Here is a 10,887-nt window from a genome sequence, read left to right on the forward strand (position 1 = left end):
AGATCTGGAAAAATGTATCTCTCACATTCTGCATCCTGGAGCTGAGGAGACCAGGGTAGACTCTGACCAGACCCTGTTTGTCTCCCTGCCCTTAGTGCTTGCATGCAGTCCTGACCTACTAATGAGTGGTCCATACCAGCTCAGAGGATCCTTCCAGGCCCTGGTCAATTCTGAAGCTTATCTGGAGAGTCTGGTCTGCTTCCAGATAGTCTTTTTTGGATTATTCCTCTACCTCTGAGATAGTAGAACAGTAGACTCAAAAGAACTCTCCCCTACCCCGACTCTTCTAGAAGTCAGCTGATCTCACGCATGGCCAAGCTCATTAAGCCATGTTATGCTGGTCACAGCTGAACTAGTAATGCCAGCCCACTCCAGCTTTGGTTATCTTATACTTCTACCACGTGTGTTTCCTTCTGCTCTCTGTAGTATATATTACGTGCAAGTACTGTGCTAGGAGCTAGAGGTGCAGAGGTGCTGGCTTTAAGGAGCTTCTAATCTGGAAGCAGGGCATCCAGATCATCTGAAAATTGGACTGCAGTGTACTGTTTATTATAAGGTTAGCAAAGTGGTGAGGAACATTAACCTTGGAGCTGATGCCAGGGTAAGATCTGTACTCCACTGCTTCCAAACTATATTACTTGACCTCTCTGCACCTCAGTTTCCTCATGTGTAAAAAGATGATAATAATAAGCTTTCCCTCATTGGGTTGTGAAGATTTGAAGAGTTCATATGTGTATAGTACTTGGAATGATGCCTGACACGTAGTAAGCACCCAGTAAATAAGTACTGGCTTTGATGTCCGTGTCCAGAGGTGACACACAGGAGAGGGGATAGTATAGTGAACTCCTTAAGATTTCCCTTTTGCTTGTACTTGATTGGTCACTAGTGAAGAATGAGCCTGCTGTATACCTTATGCCCTGTATTTAGCCAGGAACATCATGGACCCTCTCCCCAGAAAAATGTCCTATTCTCTCCCACACTGGCTGGCCTACAGCTTCAGGAGTTTCACAGACCACATGCTCTGTGGAATCATACCATTGTTGCCTGAGGTGAGTAACCTTAAGGCACAGGGCACAGCACAGCCTTCTTGAGTCAGAGGACTTCTGCCCTGTCCTGCTGCTGCTTTTGCTTTCCAATTTGGTTCTAATGGCCAAACTGAACTCTTGCTTTGTTTGTTTCCAGGCCTTTCTCTGCCCCCTGGTGGTTTTGGCTCAGCCTGACTGGCATCAGTCTTGCTGGTGCTTTAGGGGTCAAGTTTGTCGGCCTCTTTATCATCCTCCAAGTGGGGTTGAACACGATTGCAGACCTGTGGCACCTGTTTGGAGACCTCAGTCTTTCACTGGTGAGAGCCCAAGTGTGGTGGTTGCAGTGACTTTGCTTCTCAGTGTTGCTCAGCAGGAACCAGTGGCCGGCCTTTGTCTCTGCCTCAGGTAGTGCATTAGCTGTGTCCTGGGTCCTAGCTCAGCTGGACTGGCTGCCCTGTGCACATAGTGGGGTATCAGGGACTTGCCTGGCTGAGGGCTGGAGAGATATAGAATGAGAGAAGTAACAGCTTTGGGATTCTCCTTTGGGCTTTGTTTCTATACTGTCTTTTAAATTAAATGTTCTGTGAGCTACCTAGCCAGGGGAATCTGTTCAGCTGGGTTCATGCCAGATGTGTGGCAGACACTGGCTTCTTGAGACTTCAGGTAAAATGGATGGGATAACCTTTGAGCTCCATTTCCTTTTCCTGACCCATGGGTTTCATACAGTGAGGCCAGTAAGAGCCTTAAAATTTACTGTCTTATTAATTATTATTATTATTATTATTATTATTATTTTTTTTTTTTTTTTTTTGCGGAACCAGGGATTGAACTCAAGCCCTTGTGCTTGCCAGGGAAGCGCTTATTCCACTGAGCCATCTCCCTGGCCCCTGTCTTATTAATTATTGAGGATTGATTTGGTGTCAGGCACTAATGTGTTAAATGCTTAACCTTCATTGTCACACTGAACCCTCATATTAATCCTGTGAGGTGGGTAGTTATTACCTTGATTTTACAGTTGAGGAAGTTGAAATGTTTCCATCCTACAGGTAATAAAGGGAGGTCTAGGACTTATACTTAGGCTGACTAAAAGCTTCACCTTCTTTGCTTATGGTGCTACTCTGTCACCTCTGAATCAAACCCCCAACACATTTATTCAGAAAATAAATGGAGAGCATCCACTAAGTGTGAGAAGCTGGGAGTACACAGATGAATAAAACATGATTCCTGCCTTCTGGAGTCCATGGAGAAAGAAAGAGAAATGGGTACGCAGGCGATTATAGTCCAACTCATATGTGCTGTGACAGTGTAAGGGGCACTCCCTGAGGCCTAAAGGAAGGCAGGACTCAGTTGGCCACGTGATGGTAAGGCTGTCACACTATAGGGAGGTGTTGGGAACGTGCAGGGAGCTCATTGTTACTGAATGTGGCAGCCACTGGTGAGCAGTACCTGAGCCTTATTCAAAGTGCTGCCCTGGGTACAGGCCCTGGAGAGGCAGCAGAGGACTGGCCCATATTAGTGCTTGAGTTGGAGTATATGTATGTGGGGTATTACAGAAAGAGAGACTTAGGGTTCCCACATGTTCTTTCCTGTTAACCATTTTCATGATTAATGTGTCCTGGGTCCTAGCTTATTGGGCTAACATATAAGAACATATTGGGGGCCTGCCCCTTAGCTCAGTTGTTTAAGTGGCTGCTTCAACAAAGCAGTCAGCCTCAGGTTGCTGTGGTTCGATCCCCACAACTCCAGCCAGCCAAACATGCCCTAAAGGCATTCTGAGCCAGCCAAAAAAAAGAACATATGTAACACCATAGAGCTTATAAGGACTAATAGGCTCATGTGTTCACTATCCCATGTTGGCCTCTGTTTGCAGGTCACTATGGGAAAACACCTGATTGCTCGCATCCTGTGTCTCATAGTACTGCCTCTGGCACTCTACATGGCCATTTTTGCTGTTCATATCATGGTGCTGAGTAAAAGGTACAGCCAGAATTTCCCATGTCTTAGTCTGGTCTCCCTTGGACTCATGAGCCCATAGATGAGCCCTATGATTTTCTGAGTCTGTGGCTTGGATCATACAGGTGGAGCAGGAACTTTTTCTTTTTCCTTTGCTTTCTATCATCTGAGTGTTCCAAGACTTAGAGAGGTCGGCACTTCACACTAAAGAAAGAGAATTTCTTCGTAGTCAAAATACCCTTTATCTCTAAGCTGAGTCCCTTGTCTTTAGTAAGGAAGGGCACCATAAAAGGGTGGGCAGGAGTGGGGATAATAATAACTAACCCCAGCACAATGCTCCAACTTAATGAGCACCTGCCAAGTACCAGGAACTATTGAGCATTTTGTATACATGACCTCCTTGAGTCATAACCATTTGTGAATTCTTAAAGCGTTTTTATTTTAAACCTCCAATTTATCAGTGAGGAGTTGAGGCTAAACAAAGTTAGGTGTATATCTCAAGTCACCTACCTAGTAAGTGGCTGAGTTGAGATTTGGACCCCATTTTCTACAACTTATCATCTACTGTGTCCCATGATACCACACTGCCATTCTGATTTTACTTCTTTTAAATCAACTGAGCGCTCCTGGGAAATCACAGTTTTCACTCCATTAACTTGACTCTCTTCTACCCGTCATCTTCCCACAGTGGTCCTGGTGATGGTTTCTTCAGTTCTGCCTTCCAGGCCCGACTTTCAGGAAACAACCTTCACAATGCTTCCATCCCCGAACGTGAGTGTTCTAGGCCTCCACAGAGAGAGTAGCAGGGGGATTTCTTGAGAGTTATATCAGAAGAGAAAGTTCTGATTGCTGGAGTTATTTTAGTGTGTAGATGGCAGAGTGGGAGAAAGACCTGGTATCATGGTAAGTAATCTCAGGAGCGAGTCAGGTCAGCACAGAGGAAGACATACTCAGCAGCAAGCTCTTTGACCCCGTCAAAGCCAGCTCTGTGAGAAGGCTTGTCAGAGAGAATCTGGTGACAGAGCAGGGCCCACCAGGGCGGGTGGTCAGCTTCTACTACAGTGTTCTGAAACTGCCATTGATTCACTTGTTTGCAGACAATAGTCAGTAGAGTCTGGTGTAGAGGATCCCCATGCTGTGTGATCACTTGTGTTAAGCACATAAAAGAGAACAGAGCACTGGAGATTGAAGAGTGTGTTGGGTCACTCCTGCTGAATGGTTGGAGGGATCAGAAATACAGGCATGCAGTGGGTTGCCCTGGAGTCAGGCCCTGAAAGGTGGGTAAATTTTAGGAAGTAGAAGTTGGAGAAGAGGTGTTATTGAACAGAAGGGATAGAGTGATTAAAGCTGAGTACAGGGTAAAACTCCAGGCACAAGTGACATGCAGAAAGATGCTAAAATACAAGTTTGAAAAGAGTTTGGGGGGCCGGGGGAGATGGCTCAGTGGAATAAGCGCTTCCCTGGCAAGCACAAGGGCCTGAGTTCAAGCCCCGGTTCCACCCAAAAAAAAAAGAGTTTGGGTCTAGATTATGACCCAAATTGTGAGATGTTTAGATGAAATATTGGAGACATGGTAAAAGTCTTTGAGCAGGTAGAAAGCCAGAAGACAAGAGCAGGAGTGTAAGATGGCTAGGGAGAGGACAGGATCAGGGGTAAAAGGCATCCCTGGGAAGCAATTGCAGAGACTGCAGCTAGGCCTGGTGACGGCAGCCTCAGAGATGAGGCAACTGGGTATATATGCTGGGGACATGGGTCAAGGAAGGAAAGAAATATGTCACAGAGGACTTGAGTGCAGTGACTGCTTCGTGGTCGCAAGGTCCACATATTACATAATACTTTTGTCTCTAGAGCATGGTAGGCCCTCCAGAATGGTGAAAGAAATGGGAATGAGGAAAGCAGGAGAAAAATTCGGCTCAGTAGGGCAGATAGTGTGTTACACAGCAGAGAGGCTGACTTTGAGCTAAATGCTGTGCAGGGAGCCAGTAGGGTTGGGCTGCTTCTTCCAAAGGACCCAGGTTGAAGGGTAATTGGTATTGTGGGAATGGCTAGGAAGAGAGAAAAAGTGCGGCTGAGGTAAGCTCACGCAAGTGCCAGAAAAGGAATGAGGGAAGCAGGCTGCAGGTGAACAGTTTGTGGGAAGCAGGAAGGCTGAGAAGGAGGAACAGAGTATTTCGAGAAACAAAGGTGAGGACTTCAGCAAAAGCATGCAGCTCTAGATGTTGGCCTACATGAGAGCTGAGAAACAGCTACAGTATGAATTCTTGTTGCTATTTAAAAGGCCTAGCTTGCCGTGGTCTTAAGTCATTGTCTTTTTGCTCCATGAGAGAGAATTTGTTCAACCCTTCCCTGGGCTCCGTCCACGTCACACATTATCACACCCTTGCTCGAGGCACTTGCTCTTTGCGCTGTTCTTCTCAGAGTGTGAAGCTGTCTTCTATTTAGCTAAGGCTCTTCAGTGCCCAGGCCGGCATCCTCTGCCTTTGGATCTGTTTTCTGTGTAACTGTGTAACTGATGCATTCTGGTGATCTGCATTACTGGTGGAGCAAGAGACCCGTTTCAGTGCAGTGGTACATGGCAGGGGAGCCATATCACAGGGAGAAGAGGGATGGTGGTAAGGAAAAGAGCCTACTTAGTAACCAAGGCCTGCAAAAGGAAAGGATGTTCTTGGAGAAGTGGTTTACGCACATCTTTAAAGATTTAATTCACAATAAAGAAAAAACCCAAAACATCTTAAAACAGCTATTTCATATAGTACTAGATTTAAAAGGCACAAGAGGATGCAGAGTCTGTTGTAACAGTTCATTATATTAGTATATCTTGGAAACCAGTCCTGACAAAGCAGAAAATGGTTCTTTTTATTTCATTGTATACTTGAGCAGACCTTGACTGGATGGGCTGATTCTGATCTTCTGCTTTTACAGATATGCTTTGATAATGACAGTGTCAACACTCAGCTTTTTCTGAAGTCCTTGGGAGGGACTAGAACAGGAGGGGATGTGCAGATAAGACCAGGGGGGAGCCCTCTCTTGAGTTGGTCCCACTGATGTGAGAAGGCAGCTCCTGCTTCAGACAGCCCTGTGCTCAGTGGAGTCCTTTAGAGGGCTCACTAGTCCTGTGGCTTTGGAGGTCCCTTCTAGGCCGGGCAGCCTCTAGCACAGTGGCCACTCGTCTGTCTGCTTCCTCCCTTCCAGATCTGGCTTATGGCTCTGTGATCACAGTGAAGAACCTCCGGATGGCCATTGGCTACCTGCACTCCCATAGACACCTCTACCCCGAAGGCATTGGTGCCCGTCAACAACAGGTTGGTGGGTCTTTTGTGCATTGCTGCAGTGACACCAAACTGTTTCCCATGGCCAAACCTGCATTCTCTTTCTTGCTTCTCTTTCTTTCATTACTGCATGCTCCTGTCCTTTCCTCTGGTTAATTGGGTTTCAATTTATGAGTTCTTCTCTCTCTCTGGTAGTGGGTTAGGTGCTTCTCTTAGGAGAGCTTTCTTTGAACCTCTCTATTGCCTGTACATTTATAGGGAATGTGACTGTTCACTTTTTCCTGTCTATCTGCTGCTTGACTGCTCACTCTGAAAGGCTGAAATGCGTGGCATGGAGTTGGTGAGGTGTATAATCAGAAATTATGAACACAGACTTGGGAATCAAGCGAGATCACCTGCATTTGAATCTTGGTTCCATATAGAGTATGACTGAACAAATTGCTTCATCTGTGTGTGTGGTATTTTCATCATTAGGGGAAATAAATAGTACCACTGTCTATTATAAGGTGATTGTGAGGGTTGAATGAGATAATATATGCAAAGTTCAGGGTGAGGATTGGCCACAGTATTAACTGAATTGAGGTGTGGCATGTGTTCATGTTAGGGAGTGCTGGTTTGGCGATGGTAGATGGTGCATGAAAGGGGCAAGCAGATGATGGAGAGCTTGGTGTTGCCTGCTTGGGAGAGACCTGTGTTATAGAAGACACTGGGAAGGCATGCAAGTTAGTAAGTGATGGCAAGAATGGTTAGATTTAGTTTTTGTCTTTTTTTTTTTTTTTTCAGAACCAGGGATTGAACTCAGGCCCTTGAGCTTTCAGGGAAGCACTTATTCCACTGAGCCATCTCCCCAGCCAAGAATGGTTAGATTTAGAAAGATAACTCCAGTGGGAATGGAATAGATTGCAAGCTAGTTAGTAGATAGTAATTATGAAAGAAGATTCTGGATAGAGTCAAAGTTTGTGAGGACAGAGGAAGGAATTGATTCAGGAAACACCACACAGATATAATGGCAGGGCCAAGTAACAGACCAGTGACAAGAAGATCTTTACCCAAGGCTGTCATTTGGGATGTGAAGATGTATCAGCATGGAAAGGCTGTTTCACCATACAGAAAACAGAAGAGAAATAGCTTTGGAGATGGGAGAATTAGACTTTGTGTATTAAAGGTCTGGGACTTGTCTTAGGAAAGAGATGAGAGTGCATAGCATGTGGCTTTAGCTCACAGGGAGGCTGTGCAGGTGCAAAGGGCCCATGAGGGAGCCCTGGGTACACATAGGAGGCCATGTCCGCAGCTACTTGATGGAGCCAGAACAGGCAGGATCAGAGTGCATTAGAGGACCAGTGGAGGAGAGGAGAAGGGCAGCAAGGTCTCTGGAAAGAGGTGGTCAGCACTTACAGTGCTATGGAGTCCTCAGAGGGTGAGGCTCGAAAGGGGCCCTAAATGCAAAGTAGGCCTGTGACTGACAGAAGTCTGTGAAACAGTAACCAGGAGACGTCGCAGGTGCAATGAAGCAGAGGGGAGGTGAGGAGGTGGAGGCTGTAGGACGGTTATTGAGAGGCTTGCAAATCAGGTTTCTCTTCTTACCAAATGACCAGTATTTTTACTTTGCAAAAAGTTTTGCTATTGCATTTTTGTCATTTGCTTTTGTAGTTACTGGAATGTTGACCCAAGATACTGGACTTGAGTGTCAGTGTTTCCTCCTTGATGCTCTACATATCTCTAGGCAAGGGCTTCTCAGCTCTGGCTGTGCTTCATATCAACAGGAGCACTTTTACAACATTCTGACCCATGTGCTCCACCACTGAGATGGTGACTGAACGACCTGGGGTGGGGCCCATGCATCCTGGCATTTTCTTGTAGTTTTAGCTCTGCACATGATCTTATCACACAACCAGAAAATCACAGCCAACTACTCTACAGTGATACCTTGCTGTAGATATCATGTAGAAATAACTAAGTCCTGGGTGTGGTGGCCAGGAAGACCTATGCAAAGTGAGAAAAGGGCCAAGTTCTGGAAGACTAAGCTTGCTTCTGCACCTCTGCACTGGTGTGCAGGTGCCAACTGATGGTAGTGTACAGAGTAGTGGGTCAGGGGACAGAAAGGTCTTTGCTGAGACATTTGACCTTTCAAAGCTGCTTTGCTCTTCTGCAAATTGAGGAGAGTGGGCCAAGTGGTCATTTTCATTGCCCTGCAGTTTAATGTCTAGCTCTCATCATTGCTCTGCAGTTTAATGTCTAGCTCTCCATATTAAATATTATTTTTTTTAAAGAAGAAAGGTTTACTTTGGCTCACATTAAATGTTTTTAAAGCATAACATTTGTAAAGTAAAATTATAAGATATGGAAAATTATAAAAAAGAAGCAGAAACTACATATAATCTAGATCTATTTTATCCAAATATTTTCTGCTATAATTAGATCCTGTGTCCTAGGAAACCTCATGTTATTACAAACTCCACTGTAGAAACAAATGTTTCAGTGGGAAATAAGGGTCTAAGAAATAAGTAAATGAAAAGCAGTCTCCCACCATATAGCCCATAGTACCTTAAAAATTAACTTATTCTGAAAAACAAAAACGTGCTCAAAGAAGCCATAAAACATGCAAATTTTTTTTTTTTATAAACTGTCACTCAAATCTGTGCAAGCAGATTGGTTATGTTGTATCCAATTGGGGTTATGAAAACTCATATTGTAAAAGAAGTGCCTGCATTTCAGACCTTTCTGTACTTGTTTGCACAATTGGCATAATTGTATCTTGGGAACACTGGAGCTGGCTCTTGTGGATCCTGTCTTCCTGACACATAGGCTGTGTGGCTCCGAGCAAATGACTTAACCTGTTTCCTTGTGAGTATTGTGGGGGAAACAAAAGTACCTCCTGGTGACACATAGTAGCCATTCTCACCCCTAACATTTCAGGAGCCTTTCCTGGACTGCTAAAAATGATCTGAAGCACTTTTAGTGGCTGTATGATGATATAGCCCATGGATATAATACCATGTTAACTCTTTCTCTGCTAATAGAGATTCAGACTATTTCCAGATTTTTGCTGTTAGATTAAATGCAGCATCATAGATAGGTGCATATGAGTGCACATATACCTAAATTATAAAATTAGTATATCCACGTATAAAAACTCCAGGAGGAGCTGTGGAACTTTTTGTTTCACTTAGCTACAGTATATAAAATATATCATGACATTTTCCTTTGGAAAGTTTGAGGCATGTTTTTTGGTTTTTTGGTTTTTGGGTTTTTTTTTTTTTTTTTTTTTTTTGAGATAGGGTTTCACTGTGCAGTGCTTTATAACCCAGGCTGGAGTTGAACTTGAAGTAATCTTCCTGCCTCAGCCTCTTGAGTGCTAGGCTTGCAGGTGTGTACCACCATGCCTGGCCATGGTATTGCTTTTAAAAATGCACTATATCTACTCTGTGCTTCTGACTATTATATAAGGTGTCATGGGTCCTCCTTCTAGAAGGCTGGATCTTTAATGAGATATAAAAACAACTTTTGAGCCCCTTTGGGAGATGTGGCCCCTTTGGTTGGTGGCTGGGGATTCTGAAAGAGGCTCAGCAGTATTGTTTGCTGGAAGTTGTACTTACCCAGCTGTGCTGATTAATGAATTTATTCTCCCTCCCACCTCCTCTGCACTCTGCCTCCATCCTTCCTCAGGTCACCACGTATTTGCACAAGGACTACAACAACCTGTGGATCATCAAGAAGCATAATACAAACTCAGGTAATATGGTCAGAAACTTCCACTTATTTTATTACTTACTGTGAACCTCAATATTTCTTATGCTGCCAAAAGAATGATGTTAAGATAGGTTTTCTTGAGCATCTTTGCAGTATCTTTACACCTACTGTGTTTCAGGCAGTCATAGGCATAGAGGTTAAGCAATGGGTAAAACAGATCTTACTCAGCGCTGCCATTTTGAAGCCAGAGAACAGGGCTCAGACTTGGTCCAGGAAAAGGTTACCTGAGCTCATCACCAGAGGCTGGTGAGTAGCCCAAACAAAGGTACCTGACGGCTATTCTCATTTCTCATGTAGAGCACCCCTAGCCTTGCAAAACCCAGGATATGGTCTTGATAGGATAAGAGGGCTGTCCACAGCTCATCCCTGTACTAGGTTAGGCCCTTCAGGAACTGAGGCTGGCCCTGCAAGTGGGCTTGTCTAGGTTGGTGCCTGGGACATACAGCCTGTTGGTCTGTCCCTAACTGGTCAGACGTACCACTGACAGGCTTTCCAGGCTTTAGGACCAGAGCAAGAGCTATATCCAGATCTTTCTGATTTTGGTCGGGCAACTGGCTACCTGCAGGGCCTTCTGCTGCAGTTAAGAATGAAGGCGCCTTCTTCTTGCTTTCTGAGCCCACTGTCATAGCTGATGTCCTACATCCTTAGCATTCCCTGTGACTCTTCACTGAATATCACCCACCTTAGCCTGTCCCCAGCCATCTGTTCCTGGGCCTTTGTGAAGTGGGCAGCTGCTCATCTAAATTCATGTTCTTTTTGCTGTCCCACCTCCTCTTACTGTCTTAGGCCAGAATGATGGCTTATACAACCAGTGGTTTGGCATTCTGTTTATTTCCTTGGTAATAGAAGTTATGGTGCCCACTGAGCACAGTCTGGTTTTACTCACTTAA

General features: G+C 44.8%; 1 protein-coding gene across 1 annotated transcript in view; it reads left to right on the forward strand.

Moving 5' to 3' along the window:
• Positions 1-10,887, forward strand: part of Pomt2 (protein O-mannosyltransferase 2) — a 44,140-nt gene that overhangs the window by 18,266 nt on the left and 14,987 nt on the right. Inside the window, exons 5-9 of the mRNA XM_004624895.2 lie at positions 1,183-1,342; positions 2,896-3,002; positions 3,667-3,749; positions 6,171-6,280; positions 9,914-9,980. Of these exons, the coding sequence (XP_004624952.1) occupies positions 1,183-1,342; positions 2,896-3,002; positions 3,667-3,749; positions 6,171-6,280; positions 9,914-9,980 (527 nt within the window). The remainder of the gene's footprint in view (positions 1-1,182; positions 1,343-2,895; positions 3,003-3,666; positions 3,750-6,170; positions 6,281-9,913; positions 9,981-10,887) is intronic.

The sequence above is a fragment of the Octodon degus genome, unplaced genomic scaffold (genome assembly GCF_000260255.1).
Source record: "Octodon degus isolate 3935 unplaced genomic scaffold, OctDeg1.0 scaffold00007, whole genome shotgun sequence".
Classification (NCBI taxonomy): Eukaryota; Metazoa; Chordata; class Mammalia; order Rodentia; family Octodontidae; genus Octodon; species Octodon degus.